The sequence below is a fragment of the Macrosteles quadrilineatus genome, unplaced genomic scaffold (assembly GCF_028750875.1).
Source record: "Macrosteles quadrilineatus isolate MER2022 unplaced genomic scaffold, UCM_ALF_1.0 Scaffold_6__1_contigs__length_79288215, whole genome shotgun sequence".
Taxonomy (NCBI): domain Eukaryota; kingdom Metazoa; phylum Arthropoda; class Insecta; order Hemiptera; family Cicadellidae; genus Macrosteles; species Macrosteles quadrilineatus.
Window position 1 is genome coordinate 43431673 of NW_026542599.1, and position 24977 is coordinate 43456649.

At 35.0% G+C, this 24977-nt stretch overlaps 1 protein-coding gene across 1 annotated transcript in view; it reads left to right on the forward strand.

Annotated features, from left to right (window-relative positions):
* LOC128996195 (sodium/potassium/calcium exchanger Nckx30C-like) overlaps window positions 1-24977 on the forward strand; it is a 204626-nt gene that overhangs the window by 164626 nt on the left and 15023 nt on the right. The window contains exon 5 of the mRNA XM_054421334.1: window positions 23072-23207. Within this exon, the coding sequence (XP_054277309.1) occupies window positions 23072-23207 (136 nt within the window). The remainder of the gene's footprint in view (window positions 1-23071; window positions 23208-24977) is intronic.

Here is a 24977-nt window from a genome sequence, read left to right on the forward strand (position 1 = left end):
GCCTGGCTCGAGCTTTCGAGTATTCTCTCTGGTACCAGACATCTGAGTATTCCCAATATTCTTACTTTGTTGGTGGTTTTCAGGTGGTACTTCGTGGACTTTTGAGAGTGGTCCAGCGAGTCATTGTGCACACATGGTAGTTGACGGGATGCCATGTTTATATATAAATAAAAATTCAAAAATTGTAGAGTAATTCTTGTATGTGTCTTTTCGAAAATTTTGAGATTTTGATGTTGTCATGGTAAATTTCTTTTTACTCGGTAATAACATATAACAAGTATTTAAATTGGATTAGCGAAAATACTAGAAAATTGTAAGACTTTTTGGTGATGGACCTTGTACTACCGTCCATTTGAATTGTTAAGAACTTGTTTAAGAAACATTAACATAGGATGTGTATATTTAATCCAGTTATAAGTATTACAAAACGCGCGTAACGGGAGCTTCGAATACAGATCATCCGAATCCCTTAGCCCTAACACCAGATTAAGTAATTCCGACCTGTGGCTCTAACATTGGACGTACTGATTTCGATCGTTTTTACAGAAATATGCTCGAAAACAGCGCTCCCGTAATTGATAAGGGTGTAACAGGGGCTACCGAAGGAGAGGACCGTGATGACCGTGACATCGAATTGTTGTGGATAATAAATGTAGTGTCCCAGTTGATGGATGGAGGACTGGAGCAATACCAATAAAAAATGTTAGTATATACCAATGATGGGTATTGGACCAAATAATAGCCGTAGTTTAATAAACTGGTTTAATTTTAATGTGGTTGTGTGATATATTTAAAATTTGTGGTTAAATGAAATTAAGCGGCCTTAATAATTGTAATAAACGACCGTGTAAACATGTATTGAATAATTTATTTTTGTTTAAATACAACCGACTTCGAGTGTTTTATAGGGAATGAAATAATTTCGACAAAGTAAACTTTTGTATTACTGAAGCTTGCGTATTTTAAGTATTGAATTACATCGTCGAGAAGATGTAATACGAAGCACTGGATTCATGCCAAACCATTACTAGATCGGTCTAATGTAATTGTTAAATATGTATAATCAGCGTTAGGGATTGGTTGATTGCATAATTCGTATTCAACTATATATTTTTAGCAGCATTCCAAATCAGATTAGTTCTTTTCACTCATACTCGTCTATAACGTGCATTACCAATTTAGTGTTTGGACCCATATAACAAAAAACTATAGGTTAAAATGCATTGGTATGGTACCATCTTATCATGTAAATTAGATGCGTACAATCGTACGAGTAACAACACGGTCGTACCAGGCCCGACACTGTAGGTTGAGCCCGGCTGTCCCGGGTGGGAGAGGGGAGTTATAACTGGTACCAGTAGCCTTGGTTTTTACCTTGGATAGGGTTTGCATGGTTGTCCGAGCTGTTATATTGTACCCGTCCCTGACGGGCTTCGGTGTTATAGCCGTGGCCCGGTCCGGCCGGGTTAGTACGACAGCCCGGTCTGGACGGGCTTGGATAAGTAGCCCGGGCTTATGTTGGGACCCGGTATAGCTGGGTTAGTACGACAGCCCGGTCCGGACGGGCTTGGATCAGTAGTCCGGGCTCATGTCGGGACCCGGTATAGCTGGGTTAGTACGACAGCCCGGTCCGGACGGGCTTGGATCAGTAGCCCGGGCTCATGTCGGGACCCGGTATAGCTGGGTTAGTACGACAGCCCGGTCCGGACGGGCTTGGATCAGTAGCCCGGGCTCATGTCGGGACCCGGTATAGCTGGGTTAGTACGACAGCCCGGTCCGGACGGGCTTGGATCAGTAGCCCGGGCTCATGTCGGGACCCGGTATAGCTGGGTTAGTACGACAGCCCGGTCCGGACAGGCTTGGATCAGTAGCCCGGGTTTATGTCGGGACCCGGTCCGGCCGGGTTAGTATGACTGCCCGGTCTGGACGGGCTCGGATCAGTAGCCTGGGCTTATGCCGAGGCCCGTCGTGGCCGGGCTTCGTAATGTGCCCGGGCTCATGTCGGGACCCGGTACAGCTGGGTTAGTACGACAGCCCGGTCCGGACGGGCCTGGATCAGTAGCCCGGGTTTATGTCGGGACCCGGTCCGGCCGGGTTAGTACGACTGCCCGGTCTGGACGGGCTTGGATCAGTAGCCTGGGCTGGGTCGCCGGAAGACTGCCCCCCGGAAAACTACCCCCCCAACCAGGTTCCTACGTCATATTGACGTCACAGACCGGGGGGGCAGTTTTCCAGTCACGGACACTCAAATTTAGTTGACAAACACTTCTAATCTAACCTAACCTAACCAACCAAACTTGTTGTAACATTTCAAAATTCTGTTTTATATTTACCACATGACTTTTCTATTATCCAATAGAATTACTCGAATTAAAATTACAATTAAATAGCATGATTTGTCTAGGGGGGGTAGTATTCCAGTCGCGGACACGGCTTCCATATTGGTTAGTTGGCAGATTTTGTGACGTCACGTTTCACCTGGGGGGGTAGATTTCTGGGGGAGAGTATTCCGCATCCCCGCCTGGGCTTATGCCGAGGCCCGTCGTGGTCTGGCTTCGTAATGTGCCCGGGCCAATAGCCATGGCCCGGTACAGCTGGGTTAGCACAACAGCCCGGTCTGGACGGGCTTGTTTTCAACTGATCAAAATTTATAGAATATGTCAGAACGTATGTTCCATTTGTGGTTATGGTTACTTCTGGTCTATATAATTTCCATAGCAATATTGTTAATAGGTCATTACAAACCAAGCAGACGAAACTATCAAATTATTTCAAACGCCAGCAATGTATTCCAATGCAAAGTATTAGTACAAGACAAAAAGCAAGACAAAAAGACAAAACAAGACAACAAGAAGAAAAAGACAACAAGACAAAAAGCAAGACAAGCAAGACAAAAACCATAACTTAACATTGGAATGGAATGCCCGATTCTATCCATAACCAACTAGAGTTCTCGGTTACCAAAAGAATGTTCACCATGGCAAATTCACCATGCAAAGTGGACCAAGCCCAAGGGGTGTTGTTTCGTTTTGCATATTTATGAACATATTCTGTTTCATTTTGTCCCAGTTTGCTGAGATTTCCGGTTTTACAAGTTAACTGTTTTGTTGCAAATTGGATTTGAATGTGCTGTATTAAGCCACGGTATTAAGCATTACTGCAATTTTCCAATTACTACCAATTTTTACATAATCAACATTTATTGTAAATATCTTATAATTTTTCAAAAGCTGATCTTGTATTTTTAGAGTTGTCTATAAATATTTCCCCTTCATAGCCGCATTAGGTTGTCCACAATAACGATTATAAATAAAAAAAAACATTATTTCTTTTTATTCTACTTGGTGATGTTCTATGACTTTCCTATGTTTCCATTGTTTGCAAACTGGCTCTTATAATGATTGCTCAAGAAATTCAGCATAGTATTAATTCAGTTTTCTTTTTAGTATACCAATTTTTTTAGGCTTTCTCGCTTTTTACCTTTATAGTATTTACGCCAACCCAAATTCAAATAGTAAATATTTCATTTCAACCAAGTCAGTAAATGATTGAAGCACACAGGCAAACAGCTAGTTAATAATATAGAAGATAGATTTCGCGAAATGTTAATTTTAAATTAGTTATTATTCGTTTTACTCTTGTTTATAGTGATTTGCAAACGATGAAAGTTTAATTTTAAGATTTGTGTAGTCTACATATTTATATACTGTTTTCATTCGCATAATAACAATATTCACTTTATCAAATTCGCTCAAATCCTTAATTAGGCTACGTTCATTTTTATTATACAATTTTCCACAGACTTAACATTGGAATGGAATGCCCGATTCTATCCATAACCAACTAGAGTTCTCGGTTACCAAAAGAATGTTCACCATGGCAAATTCTAAATGCCTACAGCGATTCTACATTACAGTGTCCTTTGTACATAAATACTGAACGGTTTTGCTTTTTTACACTAGGATAGAGGTGAAGGAGATGGGTCGTTTTGTTATTTTGGTAAAATAATAAGTGGTGTAGAAATGCATAGCCATACGAAACGTAAAACGCAATCGCCTTATAAAGAACATTGATGATTAATTACAACAAATTACCTCCTCTCAATGGTTTGAGGAGGGAATAGAGGTCTGGTTCTAAAGCTAATCCACAAACAATAAAAGCAAGACAAAATCCGAATTTCTAATGAATCTCTCACTAAAATGTGCTTTGCACAAACTAACTTGAACATTAAGAAATCCAAATCAACCACAGCAGTTGGTTCAAAGATAAGTTCATTTATAACGTTGGTAAAGACTAAAGGCAAGTCCGCGGTGCAAAGAGCGTCGTTGGAAAGCTGCCATCTTTCTGTCGTCTTTGTTCTGTGCCGATAAATCATAAATTTAATTTCCAGCTTCCTTGGCTTCCAAACGTCTTTGTTTTTCATCTTTACTAATATCTTAATTATTTATACAAATAATGTGTATTGGGTGTGTTGGTTTGATTTAGTGTTGTATCGTGTTTTTTTTTTTATTTTTTTTTATTACCAATTGTAACGAAAAGTAGTTCAAAGTCGGTAGGTTTTATAAATTGATTGACTTTATTGATTTTGTAATGTCTAACTGATATTATTTTTAAGAATAATTGACATGGTCATTATGAGCCTTTCGTTTTACATTCAGTTTTTAGTATTTCATTCAACGATACAGTATTTGGTGGAGGCTTGAGAATGATTTGATTATAAATAAGTTTTTTTTTTTTTTACTTTTTGTTAAAACCATAGTTTACAATATTCCATCTCTATCGTTATACTTTTATATGGGTACAGAAAGTGTGTGACATGTTTTGAAGGAGTCAACAGATGTTTTCATTATTGCCCGTCCATAGGCCCTACATTATTATTTCGTACCGCACTACGAAAAATTTTATAAAATATTTTTATTCCAGAATAACATGTATGATTTCTTTTCAAGTATAAAGTGAATATGATCTTAACTCTGACAATGTGGCTTATAGTACAAGATCGTCCTTTACGGGCATTGCCAAGTCTATTACTCGACACCAACCCTGAGAAAGCATCGCTAATTTAGATTAGAAAACTACATAATATTTCGCTGAGTAACAACAGAAGAAACATTTTTGGAAATTTCGCTTGACTTATTTATTTTAAAAACATAACACATGCCATTGATAATATACATTTAAAGTCAGTACCGTGGTTACAAATGGGCCTGGTGGGCCAAGGCCCAGAGGCGCAAGCAACAGACACTTAAAATAACACATAATTCTTAACTGGCACTAGAAACTAAAAATTCAGGGGAGATTTTTAGGGGCCTTGTCAAGCCATTATCCAAAAGCGCGGGTAATCGCCAATATGGCGGCGCGCCAATTTACTGAACACATAATAGGTTAATGAATGAGACGCCTGGCTTCTTGCAAGGTCACTGCAGGCTTGGCTTGCTTCTGCTTTTCTTTCTTGAATTGATTAAGTTTCATATCAAAAGGGTCCAGTGCCAAGTTTGTTGTTTGTTTTAGAAAACCAATAAACAGTTTGTAGTTTTGGTAAATTAAATTGCAAAGGTTTCGTAGCTTTAGCTGTGATATTGAGATGAAATGAAATGAAATGAAATGAAAATACTTTTTTATTGAGGCGAACATTAGGACCACATGGTCCTTTCTTACAGTTAACCTCTTATGTACTAAATATATACTAAACAATGTATTTTTATAAAACTTTTAAAACTATTAACAAAATAATAAGTAAAAACTAAAGTTATAAATCTTTGTCCCTAATATACGCATACACACACACATTCACTCTTTGCCATACCTAGGCTAACGCACGCCATCCCACCAAGCCACGGTCATCCGATCGAGATAGTACGCCTTCAGCGCCGCCGTCAGTTGGGAACGGGATTCTATGCTCCTGATAGTGAATGGTAGTGAGTTCCAAAGGCGACATGCTGTTACTGTAAATGATCTATTATAAACTGTTGTCTTATGGTGAGGAATTTGGAGAGTTGATGAGCCAGAGCGGGTATTTCTTGCACCTCTTTCATTTAAAAATCTAAAATTGATCGCGAGATAATTTGGAATTTTGAGATTGATGGCCGAATGAGTTATATTAATAATGCGTATTTCTCTAACGTCAGACAGTTTTAAAAGAGAAGAATTTACATAGTACGGTGTGACGTGATCATCTCGTCGAAGATCATACAAAAATCTTGTACAGTAATTTTGAGCTCGTTGCAATTTTGTTGCCAAAGCCACGGTCATATCATTAACCACGGTATTACAGTAATTGAAGTGGGGAAACACTAGTGACTTGATCAGTAAAAGTCTAATGTGAAATGGTAAAAGTCTTTGCATCTTCTTCAGTGTGTGGACAGCGGCAAACACCCTTTTACAAGTGTTAACCACCGTGTCAGTCCAGTCTAGTGTGTTGTGTATCGTCAAACCAAGACTTTTAACTTTGTCTTGGTATGGCAATACAGTACCATTCACAGTGATGTGAGGTAAAAAGTTTTGGTCAAGTCGGTTTAGTTGTCGTGCGTGGCCAATAAGATAAGATATTCCATTTCTTAAACTAGTTACTAGACTGTTAGGGATAGTATGTGTAAACAAACAAACAAACAAACAAACATACATACAAACAAACAAACAAACAAACACACACACCAACTTTCCCATCAATAATATTAAAACGTGACAGGGTTTTTTTATTTCACGATTCTGAATCAACCAATTGACGGATTTTCATGATTTTGTGTTGAAAGAAAGATAATTTTGAGAACTAGGGAATGTCGAAGCCATAAATTTAGTTTAGGGTCCCATTTTTTTAGAAATTAAGTTTTAATTTTTAATAAGTCTAGCAGCCGACGCTAACATTCTAAACTAGCTTTTGGTATGATATAATTTGCTTAACGTAACAGCTGTAAACATTCAGCGTTTTCGACACAAATTCAGCATTTGGATGACAATGAAATTACATTCGTAGAATTTACTCATTTATACCATGTGTAATGCTACAATCATTGATACGTTCATTTATTCGGTAAGAGGATGAGAGTTTATTTTAATATACATAATAAAATACTAGATGTTCTAATTTATTTTTTCGAGAAGTCTTTGAAATATTTAGGTTGTTTTAGTGCAATATAATTTGTTATAACTAACAGCTGGTTGAATAAAAACATATTCTATAAAACTATGAGGTTAGTTTATTTACTCTGTGATTTTGTCATTGATTATAGGAAATAAGTAAGATTCTACAGTATAACCATTGCTGTATACGAATCGAAGCTCACGAATCTTCAAAAGAAAGCTTAAGAAAATTAGTTTACTACTCGACCTTTTGAGGAAAGGTTGGAAAATAACAGTGATCGCATGTTTTAATTCATCTTGACAGCTTTTTCTTTACTATAAATTTTGAATTGCTTATTCAGTTTTAATGGACTACTCGATTCCCGTACATAGGACGGGCCAACAGCTCGTTTATAATAATATTATGATATCCAGTTTAAAATGCATTATTGTGTTGTATTGATGTCTTAAATAATAGTTTGTAAAATATCAAGTTTGACTTTACAAACTTTACTATGGCTGTGCAATCGAAGAGTTTTACGTTGTAAGTCAAATAAAATAATTACAAGTTGTACTTTACGTAATTTTTCCCAGTTTCTCAACAGAAGACCCCTAAAATTCCCCCTTCCGGATTTTTTCTCTATACCAACAGAAAGTGTTTTGGCCTTGAGCCATTTTGGCGCCTTACTCTATTTTCTTTCCAATGGTTTAGCATATAAATCAATCTTGGGATTTTCTAACCACTAGCTCATACTTGGTTTTCATTCCTGTAATAAATGTACCAATCAAATCAAATATTCCTTTGTTGCCTGTTATCATATTTATATGCATGGATTGTGCCACAATTTACAAATGAAATATAATAAGCAATGAAATAATTATACATTATTGCAGACAAACTTAGGCCTAAAAAAGGCAACATATTTATGCAGACTTAGTAGTTCATATAAGATCACTATAAAAACGATTTTCTACTAGAAATAATTTAAGTTTCCGTTTTAGATCCCTAATATCACATACCGACTTTAGTTTTTCGGGCGGTGAGTTGAATAGTATGATGGTAGTATAGCAGACGTGGTTTTGAAAAAGGTGGTTTTATGGTATGGAATGTTCAATTTCGATTTTTTTCTAATGTTGTAATTGGATTGGGGAATCAAAAAAAAGGTTAAAAAACTTTGGGTTTTTTATACTGAGGTATTGAAAATTTAAATGTAAAGAAAAGTAAGAAGTCTTAATTTTGTGAAAGCTGATCTATGCTCTCTGGCCAATGCCAGCAATAACCCGTACACTCTTCTAGCGCGCAAATATGCGCTTTGTTTCGATGTTTCAACATCTCCAGATAGTGACAGTGTATAACAAATAGGGCGATACACTATAGGGGAATACCACTGCATAGTAAACAGATAAAAGGGCTGTTTTTTCTGTGAATGGAGCAAGGTGACGTAACACGAAGATGCCGGAATTCACCTTTCGGGCAACGTTGTCAGTTCGACACGAGAATTGTAGGTTACGTTAATTCGAAGCTCTAAAAATTTCAAATTGCTCTTTGATGTCTTGACGATATGCTGAAATCTACTAACGTGGCATTTTAATTATTTATGACAAGACCATTGTCAGGAAACCATTGGACAACGTGGTTAGACTCTAGAAAAGTAGCAACTTAAATGGCACCGTGTGAGGGTTTATCAACAACAATATTGACGTGCCATAGGCAAACAAATACAAATGGACAAACACAAATGGATTTTTGATGTGATCAATGTATAAGATGATTAAAATGTCCCAATATTTAACTCTGATGCACCCCAGCCTTGACCAACAAAACATCGGAATCTCACTTTTTGGCACCATGATATCAATCTACTGTAACACTTTTTTTAAAACCTCTTTGGTGGCATATCGAATAATTGAGTCACCGATGAACAAAATGATTTCATTGCTTCTATTAGTTTCGTGGCTTCTTTCATCAAGGTTTAGAGAGGGAGTAAACCCATTGTCTGTTCTACAATCCATCAGATGATCCAACTACTTCACCGGGGGCGTTTTCATTCACTACAAAAGTTTGATGTTTAGGGCCTTGATTAATGTTGACAATTGGTTCACAATTGCAATGCGACTTGAACTAGATTATACACTTTTGATTTTCTGCTTCCATAAACCTTGTTTTTATATAAGACCAATGTTCGTATGTTCTTTATTTACGTTGTTAGGTTCAACATATACTACTATACTTATTTTTACAATTATTCATAGCCGGTTATTTTGTAGCTGAGTTTCTTTAAATTTTTTTGTTTTGACCAGTCCATAATCATTTGGACACTTTTTGATTGTGATTGGGCTGACTTTAACATTGCTTGTTAACGCTACTGGTACGTAGAATTCCGGTATCAATATTACCTTCTCTAATGATTTCCTTAATATTATAGGACATATTATGTACAGAGTCCAGATTTAAATTGGGTGGGAGAAAGGACTTTTGGACATTAAGAAGGCAATAGTGGAATATTAACTTTGCATGCATAATAACATTTGTTCCACACCCAAATCCGTTATTTTGTCGAAAACGACGAACAATTAGAACATTTTTTGCAGGAATATCAAAATTAGTTGCTTAAGAACTACCACCGTGTACATTTGAATAAAATATTAATTATTCAAAATATATTTTCCCGTGTGTGGTGAATTTGGGTATTTAGTGGCATGATTATATCTTGTATGCTATGGTTAGTTATTACCCAGAATCTTGAAAATACGGTAATCTGAATATAATGAATTACGAATCCCAACACTTTTAGAGATATCTACTCTTATTGTATAAATAATTACAAATTATATTTTTAAATCATGTGATAAGATGTGCTTTTATAAAATCTTAGTATCTATCAAAACAATTTTTTCTCTTACAAAAATGTCAATACAATATTTTAGGGGTAAATACTTACAATCACTAAAGACTTTATTATTATGGACAAAATTAACCTGCTCAATTTCAAGGTAAAGCAAACCTCTAAAAAGAAACTTGGTGATTTGATACAAACTATATAGATCTTGTAAAATAACCAGCTTTAAAACTATTCAAACCAAACAAAACTATTTAAATACAAACTATCCTATTAATTGGCTTTTAGAAGTTTATTTTATTACAAGCTTTCTTTGGGAACCCAGCTAAGATTTACGTAAGCGTAACATGTATATCTTCAACATTTTCATTGCTCAAAATGAAACATTGATTTTACTCATAGTAAGTACATTAATCTTTTATCAGGCCTACGTTACTTTACGATTTATATATTATCCATGCATGATTTATACTGTAGATCTTTGTACCAAACTGTTAAGGAAATTTGCCAAGATAAAAGAAAATTATACACATTACGTAGCCTCTTCCCTCCCTTTTTATTATTCATCGGCCATGCATTTCAAATCAGTTCGCCACCTGGTCACTATCAAATAGCCACCATGTTTGTAGAAACGGATAAGAATAGTAATTTGTTAAACACTAAACAGAGCAAACAAAATCTAGTTGTAAATACTTACCGTACCTAATATTTAATGTAAAGATAGGACATATATATATATTAAAAATTATATATATTAAGAATGAGGTTATGGTAAATATGACTTGATAATGGACTTAGTCTCCGAAACATGTTGTCATTAAATACTACCCCGCCGCAGCAAACCTGCCGTCTAAGCGAATTTCCATTTGGCTGAATTGATTTTCAATTGATCTATTTAAATAACATTAGGTTTAACGAGTACCTAGGTTTGCTGCTACAAGGAAACTAATAAAGTGTGTTTTTAGTAAAATATTGATAGCTTACTACAAAATAAATAAATTTGCCAAGTTTGATCAAAATATATCCATAAACAAGCAAACTACAACATTCTCCATAAGAATAACATGGGAATTTTAAATTTACCATTTTTTTAGTTTTCTCCGTAACCAATAACCGTACAAAAACACTTTGATATACTGAATTGTTTGTTTTTTAAGCTCTTTAAGAAGGTTTAGAGAAAAATTGGGAAATGTTGTGTTTTGAGGGTCAAAAGTGAGAAAAACCAATTTTTACCCCATAAAACCCCCCATAAAACCCTGTTCCCATGGTCCGATCATGCTGGATCGCGAACTCATTCAAGTTTATCCCGCCTTACACCTTCAAACCAAATTTCATCAAAATCGGATAAAAATTACTCAAGTTATCGTGTTCACGGACATATATATATATATATATATATATATATATATATATATATAAATCTATATATATATATACCTATATATATATACATATATAAAAATTTGAACGAATGGTGTTTTTGGCCTCTGGGGACATCAAAATGAAAAAGTAAATCAGTCCCGGGCCTAAGTCTTACCATGAGACCTACGGTAATAGCTACTTCCCTATAGGGAAATTCGCTAAAATAAAATAATTAAAGGGTACTTTGTTAACTATATTTTTAATTTTTATTATATTAGTAGCCCTAAACATGCAAGAAAACAATAATATATATATAATAATAATAATATATATATATTAAAATAATATCTGATGAATCAAAATATCTCTAAATCATTCATTACTTGATTATATTCCCTAAGTAAATGAAAGTTTAGACAAATAGTCCGTACTATTTATTATTAGTTGAAGAATTCCGTCTAACTTACATGACTTGCTTGTTTTTACATGATTCACTTTTACAATTTTTAAGATTGCAATTCTTGTAGTATCCAAATTCAATGGTTCAATAATAAAATTTGAAAATAATTAGTACATTAAATCTTAATTATGACTACATTGAATTTATTAAGTTAGTGCAAGCCTTATCTCAGTATATAGAATTAAGCTCATGTATGACCGTATAATATTGCCCTTCATTCATTGACACAAATCCTATTTTAACACTTAGGGTATTTACCATGCACGAATTGCCATTATAATATACATTTTCGTGGAGGGGGCTTATCTATGTTTCTGGGAATTATTTTATATTTGGCTCATTAGTTTATCGATATTCATAAAAGAATTTTTAACGAGTACAAATTTTTTTATAACGTTGCCACAATTACATGGTTAATTTCTACGTGGTTTCAAGTTGTTGTTGCGTTTTTGGAATGTTTGCGTGTTTTAAACGGGGTCTTTTGTAATGTGAGGGTGGAATTGTTCAGAATTTAATGTGTAAACCATTATACAACGTTGTTATCTTTTACTACGAAAAAGGCGATAACTAGATAATCTTGGTAATTTGCGCTCGGACTTGACTCGTGAGCCCGCCGAGTTTTTCTTCAAACCCGCGACTATCTTATTTCACATTTTATATTTAGCAGATTTTTTTCAATAAATTGCCCTTACAGTTTAGCTTGATAAAAATCTGATGTACACGCTCAGGTCAGTGCACTATTCAACTACCTTTGTCCTTTACTTATGAAGTACTCCAAGAGAAAAAGCTGGGTTAATCAAAACAGTTTAAAAATTTGTTCAGGTGCAGTGGCTACTTATTGGTTGGATAAGTTACCATTAAAGAACAGGATTGTAGGGGAGGTCGGTGGAACCTGACTTGTGTACAAATGTGGGAGAAGATTCCGGGGAAGGAAGGGAGATAATCTTTACCGATTCAACCCCGTTTGGCTCTTCTTTGTCATTTATCAGAATAAAATTAAAGAATCTTTCTTTTGCATTTGCTTAGTATTGTTTGAATGAAAGTAAATGAGGTGTAAATTTTATTTGAGAAAATATAGTTTTAATTGTAGGTGTTCAGTAGAATCTTTAACCATAGATAAAACATACTTGTGTTGTTTCGTCTATGCTTTAAAATGTTTATGATATTTCGGCTTAGGTAAAGGGATAGATAGCTCAAATCGGTATGGTTGTCCTACAGGAACCATGCATTTATGGCAAAAGATAGTAAAAAAGTTTTAGATACGCTTATCATCGACATCCAGAGAACAATTTCATTAATTTATCTAGCAGGAAAGCGGAATGTTTGTATTTCTCTGGTAGGTGGTCCGAATGCTTGGATTTATATAGCAGGAATTTCTCCACTTGAATTTCTATAGGTAAAAGGACTAGGTACCATACGATGCTAAATATTAAACAAAATTGGTCGAACCATTTTTTATACGAGTTTTCTGTTATTTTATTGGGTTTTATGGGAAAATTACATGAGTTGCAACAAATTTTAAACCATAACTACATATCAAATTTCATGAAAATCGGAGTACAGGTGTGGTTTGTAGCTATGTACACATCTACACACACGAGCGCGCGCGCAGACATCCCCTCGAAAACCTTTCTTGGTTCAGGGGGACTCAAAATAAATATATAATATTCAACTAATTTATCTCAAAAATGTAGACGAAACAATAATTTCTCTATAACTATACTATGTGTAGGGGAAGAAAGTAAAAGGTACTAGGCATAACTTATTTTTATTCTCTGTTAATATTAATTAATTACAGTAGACCTAATATAAACTATACTTGATACAATATTATAGTATCATTTTCCTTTCCGGAAAATTTACCCTTCGAAAGGCATTTCTTGTTTGGAGGCTTCTTGTTTACTTTCAAATCAAGTAAATGTCAAAGTTTGTTATAATGCTATTTTACGTTTCTAAATCACAAAATTTTAAAATATTATAAATTTTAAACGTTCATGATTTTATTTTAATGACTACAGTTTTTTTATCAACTTACTTTTTCTACTTATTGATATTTTAATCTATATTAGGCCATTGTTAAGTTTTTTTGTATTTTTTACTCTAGTGGCAGCTATATGTTAGCACCTAAGTAATATTTTCATCAACCACTGTTTAAAACCTATTTTTGAAGTAAAATAAAATTTTAAGAGAGAAAACCACTAAATTTGATTACATTATGAGGATAAGTTTCTCTTTGATGGCGGAAGCAAGGAATCGAAATAATTAGATACTTTGAAACAGCTATTGACACTAAGTTCTACTAGAAAATCTTGAGCAAAAAATAAAATGCATATGCAGCCTTACATTCAAGTCACTACTACATCATAGAAGTAACACTTTTACACTAGAAAAGGACTTCAAACAGCTTATTATAGGGTGGGACATTTAAAACCCATTACCATACCACCTGATAAATTCGGCTTTAATTAATATTTATTTTAAATCAAAACGAAACAGTAAAGGTTATTAAATAAGTGCCCAGAAATTTCCATTCCGCCTGGTAAGAATCGTCTTCTATTTCAAAGTTTTACTTCTTATCAACTACATTATACTTAAGACTTTCTTAAATAGTGAAGTTTTATGATGATGAAAATCAAAATCGTCCTAACTTTGGCACTTACAATTCACAATCAGTGAGACGCTTTAAGTTGAGTTTGATAAGGAAGGTTTGACACAAAACGTCCACTCTTTGGAATGTTCTTGGGGCTTTTGCCTTAAGTTTTTGTACCCTTTTAGCTTATTTCATAATATAGCGAATAAGCTTTTACCATAGATCTCATGGTAACACCCGGATCCTAGAACAATTTACTTTTTCGTTTTGAAGCCACTAGAGGGCAATAATATAATCCGTTCAATTTTAAATATATATTTCTCGTGTCCGGAAAATTAAGTATAATAGAAGCAGCTGTTTTTTTAGTAAGTGAATCAATCATTACGTCTGTTACGATTTTGTTAGTGAACATTATACCATCGACATGTCGAACTATTGACAAGAATGCAACAATAAGCTAGAACCAATTATTAAATTAATAATAGCATAATAAATTCTGATACAGTACATGCCATTGCTTACAATTGAAGTTTATTACTGAGCCTACAACAGCTGAAATTTACACCAGCAAAGCTCGCATAAAAAAAAGTAATTTTCACTACATTACTGTAAAATCATCTATTTTGTTATACGTTAATCGCCTGTAAAAATTCTTAATTTCATTGTACTACGTACAAATAATGTTTACTATGCAAAAGTAAAGTTTACTGTCTTACTTTGGAATTTACCGTAGTCTAGATACAAATTTTAAAAAGTAAAAACTAACTATTTCGACTTAAAACTTTGCAAACAACAAACTTTAAGGTTAAAGTAGGACGGAGTTGGACGATAGGCATGATGGGATATCTTTACAGCTATCTCCCCTCAAATTGGGGTCTTCACACCTTAGTCCAAGCATTGTCTAAGTGTTAATCTGTCCACATATCCACAAAAAAGTGCTGCCCTGGCTACACATAGTCACTTCAGGGCAACATGGGTTCACCTTCCTTCAACATGTAGAAGTGACAAAACTCAACTAGAATAATAGGCATAATGTGGACATGTATTTATTGTCTGACATTGGGTTAAGATTGATTACAAAAGGTTTTTTTACATGTTATTTAATTAACAATATGTTCAACAAAATAGAACAATAAGCAAATATGTAGTTAGTATTTATCAAAAGGTTTTGTAACTTTAACTTAAACTAAAGTTTCCATAAAATAATAATCAAATGATAATACCTGTTCACTGATAGCTGAAACAAATAAAAGTGTAATACATTTTTTTTTCTAAAAATATAATGAACATACAGTAGTAGACATAATGAATGGCAAACCAAGCAGAATAGAGTGATGCAAGACATATAAAATAATCCACTTCGTTAACTAGTTTTCATTTTTCAGTTAAACTATCTAAATGTTGGAAGACGTTAGAAACGGAACGTCACCGGTTGACATTGCGGTGAAAACATTTAAAAATGCATCAGAGCTGCGGATTGAAACGGTGCTGTGATGGGAAACTTGGTTATTTATCACTTCAACACTTCGCAAAACTTGCGTCTCCGGAGGCTGGCTCATCAATCAATTATTGCTACGAATTTTCCTTTAAACCCCATTGGTCGTCCTAGAACACTTGGTCATAACAAAAACCATTTAGAAGATTAATAGTGTGTAATTGTTTGAAAATGTTTTTTCCTGCTTTTAAGTGTAGACTTTATTTAGGTATACATTTTTAGATTTTTTTAAATGCAAGTCTTTTGGAGATGTTTTTTCCTCTGTTTTTAAGTACTGACTTCATACAGGTATAAATATGATTTTTTTAGATTTCGTTGTCTTTTGCTGCCAAAGCGCGTAGGTGTTGATTTTTTACATTCTAAAATGACGTACGAAATATCAATTTAAAGTAATTCAGTGTATACTGCAGTAATACTGAGGCACTTCATAGGTCCGAAAAATATATTGACTATTTTTTTACAAACCTTCAATAATTTTAATAAAGCTTAAGCCAAACTCTAAATAACCTGTCCCTCTGCGATGTTCAAAAAATACGATTTTTGAATTTACTCTACATAAATTATTGCAATATCCCGTTTGTTTCAAACCTACTTCTACGTTTGCGTTTTGGTGTACTAAGCAAATTCGTAGTTGCTTTATGTATACACAGGTTGACAACAAGGAGCATTTGCCCTTGGACTATACTGAGGCGTTGTCTTCAACCCAAAGGCTGCAGCTTAAATTGAGGGTTTGAATTATGTATTTAAGTGGTGTGAAATCAATCACCTGTCTAAATCGAAGATTGGTGTGAGAGGCCCTTTAAAAAACAGTGGTTGGTTCGATGGTTGTTTGTAAGGCTGGATTGCTGGATTCATTGTGAATTTCACCAAAAATCATTAATTTCAATAGTTTTGCCTATCCTTTCTCTGTGTGTGAACCAAAAATATGTTTTTAAAGTTTAGATATAACTTCTATATGAGAGGAAACACGATAAAAATAACAGAAAATCATGACTAAAAATCACTGTTGGATAATCCTTGGAGTTCAAAGAGTAAAAATGCTAGACACAGAATCTGTAATCTTAATCTCATGGAGTCAAGTATTGGTGAATTAAACATCAAATCTCAATTAAGAGGGATTATTCAAGGGAAGTAATTAGTAGAGATTGCTTGTTTATGGATTTACCTTGATAACATCAGTCAAATTTTCGTATTTCATGGAAGCCTAAGGGTACCTATATAATACTTATAATAACAAATTTATTTCTTTCATCGCTGCAGAGCTAGGAACTCTTTGATTTTAAATATAAAAGTGTAACTTTTTTCTTATTTATTACTTTAAACACTATATTTTGGGTTTTATAATTTTATGGATTTCTTAAAGTCTAGGGTAATATAATTACAAAAAGTTATTGAAACTTGAAATAAAAAACAATGTACTCAAACAGCTCTGTCCATCCTGAAAATATATAAACAACTATTAGGACCTATCCTAATTTTTTTTTTAACAAACAATATTTTTTAGTATGAAGGGTTTATTTTTCACATAGTTTTTATTGCGAATATGAATCGCTGTTAGGCACAGCCAAATTTTGGGGAATTAAACATAAAAACTCAATTAAGAGAGATTATCTATATAAATGGGATGGGTGAAATTAGGACGACAAGTCTGCAAGCTGTTAATTTTCGTCTCTCCAAAATATGCAATTATATCTGAGCAAAATATTAAATAGGTCATAGATATATGCAATCTATAGTTAGTTGTGTGATAAACTATTGAATAATGTACTAAATGAACAACAGTACGATAGCTTTTGTGTACTTTTTTAAGTCAGTAAAAAAATAAAAACGGTTAATATCTTATTTAATTAAGCATTTTTCTGTACACCCATGTTTTAGAGCAAATATATCATAATTTTACAACTTAAACTTTTTTTAAATCGTAAAATATTTACTAACTTGGATTTTTTAGATTTGGCTCAAAGTTGTTTTTTGGGTCAAAGTTGGATGAATTCCTGAAAATCCATATAGGTGTGGGCAGGTATCATGATGTATATTGTTTTTTAGCGAATTTCCCTATAGGGAAGTAGCTATTACCGTAGGTCTCATGGTGGTAAGACTTAGGCCCGGGACCGATTTACTTTTTCATTTTGATGTCCCCAGAGCCCAAAAACACCATTCGTTCAAATTTATATATATATATATATATATATATATATATATATATATATATGTGTGTGTGTGTGTGTGTGTGTGTGTCCGTGAACACGATAACTTGGGTAATTTTTATCCGATTTTGATGAAATTTGGTTTGAAGGTGTAAGGCGGGATACACTTGAATAAGTTCGCGATCCAGCATGATCGGACCATGGGAACAGGGTTTTATGGGGGGTTTTATGGAGTAAAAATTGGTTTTTCTCACTTTTGAACCTCAAAACACAAAATTTCCCAATTTTTTTCTAAACCTTCTTAAATAGCTTAAAAAAACAATTAATTCAGTATATCAAAGTGTTTTTGTACGGTTATTGGTTACGGAGAAAACTAAAAAAATTGTAAATTTAAAATTCCCATGTTATTCTTATGGAGAATATTGTAAAATGTTGTAGTTTGCTTGTTTATGGATATCTTTTGATCAAACTTGGCAAATATATTAATTTTCTACTAAGCAATAATTATTTTACTTAAAACACACACTTTATTAGTTTCCTTGTAGCAGCAAACCTAGGTACTCGTTAAACCTAATGTTATTGAAATAGATCCATTGAAAATAAATTCAGCCAAATGGAAATTCGCTTAGACGGCAGGTTTGCTGCGGCGGGGGTATTAAAATTTTTCTTGTTATTTTAGGAATTTAAAACCTTGTTTAACCAAATAAAACAATCTAATAATAAACAATAACAACTGGTCTCCTAGTTATATAACCAAACAGAAAAAGCACAAATCGTGAAAATAACCCGAAAATAATCAAAACTTCATCGACACTAGCAATCAGTGTCACCAGACATGAACTAGACGCGAAAAAACATGCTTGAAGATTTACAATGGGATGAGAACTCTACTTGTGATGGTTAGTCTAGAGTCTAGGGTTTAACCTAGTTGTTGCAAATTGAGTTATTTTTTTATAGGAACTACCCTTCAAGAATAGTTTTCATTAGAAATCTTGATTGTGTCGTTGTCTTTGTTTTTTTTTTATTAATAGATGTTTTATTTTTTCTTCTTCAAACAATTAAAATAATTTGATAAAAAAATGAAAATGTTATTAATTATTGTAAATTTCTTGTGATTCAACCCATGTCCTAACCTCACTAGTCTCGTACAAGATGAGGAGGTTTCTAGCCGGTAGTCCAAAGGACACTTAGCTCACAGGAACCCGGTACACTGAGAGGACATCGAGCCTCTCGGTGCACTTAAATATTACACACTCACAAACATTAGAATCTACCAAATCTACACGAAACGATGCTTTTAACACAAGTAAAACACACAATGCGTTTAACAGTATGGCTGCAGTTGACTTGATTTGTGGCGGTAATTAAAGCCATTAAGAGAGACCGGAGAGTAAATATTATGTTTATGGCTCGTAACATTCATGTTAATCTCTAAAACAAACAATAACACTTCTGCTGCACATAAAACTACTCTTGATCCCCAGGAATGTCAAATTATAGTGTGTTTAGGTAACTGTCCCACCGTGGGGTTGCACTAATTTGAATTCATGAAAATGTCAAAAATGAAAAAAATGTTAATATTCTATGTTGTATATGTTCTAGATAAAAATATATAATCAGGCATTCTATAGAATGGCTAGGCATTCGAAACAATGCCTGAAATGAACCTGGAAAAGTTTGAAATATAGCTTATTATAACCTTTAACCTAGTCATTCTTAAGAATGTCTGTTGAAAATGTAGGCAAAGTATAATATACGCTGTTGTAGGACTTTTTTCAAAGTTTTGTATCATTGTTTGGCATTTATATATCGAACCTAAAATAAACTAAAACAAACCAACCTAACCCAACATATAGACAACAGTTTATTATTCTAAAAGATTTTTTAGTTTTTTTATTCCTTTTTTGGCATTATACAACCTAATCTAAATTAACTAAAATAAACAAACCTAGCCAGAACATACACCAAATCATGTTTTTTTATTATTTTTTGTCCTAGGACGCTAGGCACGAGCCTGGGATTGCTTTTTCACATTACTTTAGGCTAGACCTAGGGGTTGCGGCATTATCACTTGGATAAAATCCATTGGTGACTTGGCGGGGATCGAACCCGGGACCTCAGGGACTGAAGTCCCGCGCTCTAACCACTACGCCTGCTCGCTCCCCACACCAAATCATGTTAAATAAATGGTATTTTTGAACGACACACATACATGGGCATCCTGTAGAAAGCCTAGGCATTACACCCAATGCCTAGTCAAAGTGTATACAAATAAATATAAAACCCTATCGTTATTATTCTATTTCATACTTTGACTAAACGCTTCAGGCATTATATACTTTTCCTAACATATGTTGTGAAATCTTGTGTTAACACAGCTACATCATTGATTAAAGCATTAAATGTGTGTTTGGGAGAATTAGCATCCATCGCACAGCAGTATTCAACCCTATATCGTTTCAAAAGTGATTGTTTTAAATTATTATACGTTCCTACATTTTAGCTAAAGATTTCCATTGTGACCGATATGCTATAAGTGCTAAAGCGCCACTAATATGCTAACATGATGTACTGTAATTTTCTACATATCAATCACGTCTCTCTTGTCACATTCCCTGATCCCATCTTCTCCTACAAATCATCCTTAATTGAGTTTTAATACCCACCCTATCTGAACAAGGTAAACTCCTTTATCCATAACGAGGTGTTTGCTCTAAAATACTGTAAATCTTAAACCACATGATCAACATTGGTTTGACATGAGCTGCCATTAGGCAACTAGTGAAAAGTTTGTTTTATTGAGACATGCTTCTAATATCGGAGCATCTACTGGTCTTTTTATTTGTTCTAAATGTATTTCGTTACGTAAACTAATGATTACAATAAGTTTTGTATTTATTGCATAAACTCAGTGTATTTTGTTAATAGAAAATTAGCAAGTTTCATTCAATACCTAAACAAACAATCTTTAAGTACCATAAATAATAAATATAGGTTGTGTTTTATTGGTGCGATTTAGAAAATAAATCCAAACAATAAAACAAATTCGTATAGCCCTGACAATGCATTCATTTTTACAATATTGTTGTATCAATAAGGCCTCCTATTTAAACATTAAGGAACGAATTGGTCTAGTGGTAAAAGCGCGGGACTTCTGTCCCTGAGGCCCTGGGTTCAAATCCCGCCAAATCACCAATGTATTTTATCTAAGTGATAATGCCGCAACTCCTAGGTCTAGCCTGAAGTAATGTGGAAAATATCCCCGGGTTAGTGCCTAGCGAATTAGGGAAAAAATTTAAACATAATTTAGGGCACAAAGAGCCAAGGAGAGCTCTGTGCGGTAAGCTGAATTTTTATTTCAGGATTAGTGTTGCCTACAGTATTATTTTGAGGCTTCTGATTGGCTAAGGGAACATCATTACCGCGACGATACGGTTGTTGCCAACGGCCTCAGTGGTGTAGTGGAAGAGTGCTGGGCTGATGATCCGAAGAACCCGGGTTCGAATCTCACCCGTAGCACTAGTTGTTTATAATTTGATTTTTTTCATTATCAACAAGTTTGGTTGGTTTGGTTAGGTTATGACGGTTTAATTTTATAATTAAACCATTATGAAATTGAATTTGACCCATTTATAGTTTTATTTTATAAACCGAAATATTTTTTTCGGTTGAACCTTCATTTGATTTTTCATTATTATAGCAAGTCTGGTTAGTTTGGTTAGGTTACTATAGTTTAATTTTATAATAAAAAAAATATAAAATAGGATTTGAGGCATTTATAATTTTATTTTATGAACAGAACTATTTTTTCGATTAATAAACCTTCATTAGATTTTTTCATTGTCAGCACGTTTGGTTGGTTTGGTTAGGTTATGACGGTTTAATTTCATAATAAAAAATATAAAATTGAATTTGAGGCATTTGTAATTTTATTCTATGAACAAAAATAATTTTTCACTTACTAAACCTTCATTATAGTCAATCAGAAGCCTCTAAATGACACTGTTGGCAAAATTAATCCTGAAAAACAAATTGTGCATCCGGTAAGCAGGTGCCTGCGTGCGGGCTTGGAAATCGGCAGCCACTATGACCACTTCCATTTGAATGGCAAGTGCCATTCCTGCCGCCGAAAATATGAATTTGAATCGGCGTGCACTCTGGACGTACCGTTTATAGAAAACACAGTCTAGAAGTCAAATTTTCAAAAAATAGTTACCAACAGAGACATTCGACTCACATACATCGGGTCGTAAAAGTGACTCACCTACATGCTAGTGGCTCCCATTGTATACACACTGTGGCCCACACAGATAGACTCTGGACACTCTAGTTATTGTTGTATGTTACAGGATGATGACGAGGATGGCAATGAGCCACTGGACATGTCTTGGCCAGACACGGGGCGTAAAAGACTTACCTACATGCTAGTGGCTCCCATTGTATACACACTGTGGCTCACACAGCTAGACACCAGGACACTCTAGTGATTGTTGTATGTTACAGGATGATGACGAGGATGGCAATGAGCCACTGGACATGTCTTGGCCAGACACGGGGCGTAAAAGACTCACCTACATGCTGGTGGCTCCCATTGTATACACACTGTGGCTCACACAGCTAGACACCAGGACACTCTAGTGATTGTTGTATGTTACAGGATGATGACGAGGATGGCAATGAGCCACTGGACATGTCTTGGCCAGACACGGGCCGTAAGAGACTCACCTACATGCTAGTGGCTCCCATTGTATACACACTGTGGCTCACACAGCTAGACACCAGGACACTCTAGTGATTGTTGTATGTTACAGGATGATGACGAGGATGGCAATGAGCCACTGGACATGTCTTGGCCAGACACGGGGCGTAAAAGACTCACCTACATGCTGGTGGCTCCCATTGTATACACACTGTGGCTCACACAGCTAGACACCAGGACACTCTAGTGATTGTTGTATGTTACAGGATGATGACGAGGATGGCAATGAGCCACTGGACATGTCTTGGCCAGACACGGGGCGTAAAAGACTCACCTACATGCTGGTGGCTCCCATTGTATACACACTGTGGCTCACACAGATAGACTCAAGACACTATAGTGATTGTTGTATGTTACAGGATGATGACGAGGATGGCAATGAGCCACTGGACATGTCTTGGCCAGACACGGGGCGTAAAAGACTCACCTACATGCTAGTGGCTCCCATTATATTCCCTCTGTGGCTCACGCTGCCAGACACAAGGACACCTAAGGGTAAGTTTACCCTTGATAACTTTCTGTGCTACATAGTTTGAGTGCTGTTTATAGGTTTTAATGAATAATTGCTGTCAATAATGGGTCCCACCAGAAGAGAAGCAGGGTCATGGTACCCTCTGGAGCGGAAAAGATAACAAAATTTGCTGTTAGTCTATATAATGTAGGAATATTCTCAGAGGAAATATGAGTGACCAAACTAGATTGTGTGTGCAACATAAAAAATAATACATTTGCCTCGTTTTTCAGTCCTTATGTTCAAAAGATTTTCAAGGGAGACTCACAAAGTTCTCTCTTTCCAAAAGTCCCCAATAACATGAAAGTGTGCAGGCCAGACTAGTTTTTTTTTTTCGGGTTGAGTTTTCATCATCGGGTTTATCGTCTGGATAAATGTTGACATTTAGGTCACTAGGCTAAAACCGTGTCGGGGAAAGATTGAATTTCTTTTAAAATGTCTAAATTTCTCAAATATAAATCGTTGTGAACTACTACAGGTTTATAGTTACACTAGTTGTACATTACCTCCTGAGGTCAAGGCAAATTCGCAAACAGCTCCTATGTTCGCAGTGAAATAGTGAGCAGCAGCTGCAATCCCTGTGAAATCGAGAATCTCTTCTTCAAACACGGTGGGGTCATGAACATCTTCTGCGGTCGTGGAGTCATAATCACCTTCTTCCGTGATCGCAACGAAATATTAGTGAACGTCTGCTGTGGGCGTGGAGAAATTTTAAGTGTCCCATGCGGTTCTAGTGAAATTGTCATCATCTCTTTCAATCGCAACAGAATTGTGAACATTCCTATGAACGCGATGAAATGGTTATAATCTTCGTCGTTCGTGGGGAATACATCCTTGCCTCCCACAATCGTAAGGGGATAATGAATTTTCATTTCCGCAATCTTCATTGCAGACGTTATATTTAATTGGGAGGGCAAAAGCTCTGATCGAAAATAAAGCCATTGTCGAACTTCTAATCTAAATAAATCAACCCGAGCTTGCCTTAAAATTTTTTCAGGCCCAAATCGATCTCTTGAACCAGTTTTTGGCCTGGCGTGACCCGGGGACCTGCAAACCCCGGCTGTAGGTCGCCCCCTGCAAAAATCTCTGTCAGCACTCTTGCTGCCATTCGACATATTTGGCAACCATTTAAATTTATTTCATTGTTCAAGATTCCTCTTGGCAGTTTTAATGAATTTAAACATACGGTTACCACATGCAAGGATGCCAACATGGCGAAACAGGTACAGGTAACAGTTTACATACTTATATAAAGCCAGCGAAAACTTGATCAAATCCGGTTGTTATGCTTGAATTTTAATGATACCAATTCTCTCCTCAAGTTGCTTAAAACCATAAATCTCAACCTCAGCTGTTAGTCAGGTTTGGTTTATCCGAAACAAATTAGACTCGTTAAATTGCCTTTCTGATGAACCCACTCTTAGTCCCCTTCTCTTGTTTTACCAGTTTAAATTCATTTTCAGAAACTGATCTGTGGGCTAGGTGAATGTCTGACGTCTGGTATAAATAAAGTAGAAGCTAGAGTGTCTGGAAAATATTTTGTTTTATCATATTTTATTTTGACATTTGGTGTATTGTGCACTACCAAATGTATAAAACTCCTTGGAGGAATAAAAATTAAAGTGCAAAAGAGGTCAAGTATTGACTATTGATGATATTAAAATTAAATGTGTATGTCGGTGGAATCACTAGCCCTAGTTCCTTTAATCATTTTATCTCCATTTCACCATTTTGTTTATTTCTCAGTTATGTAT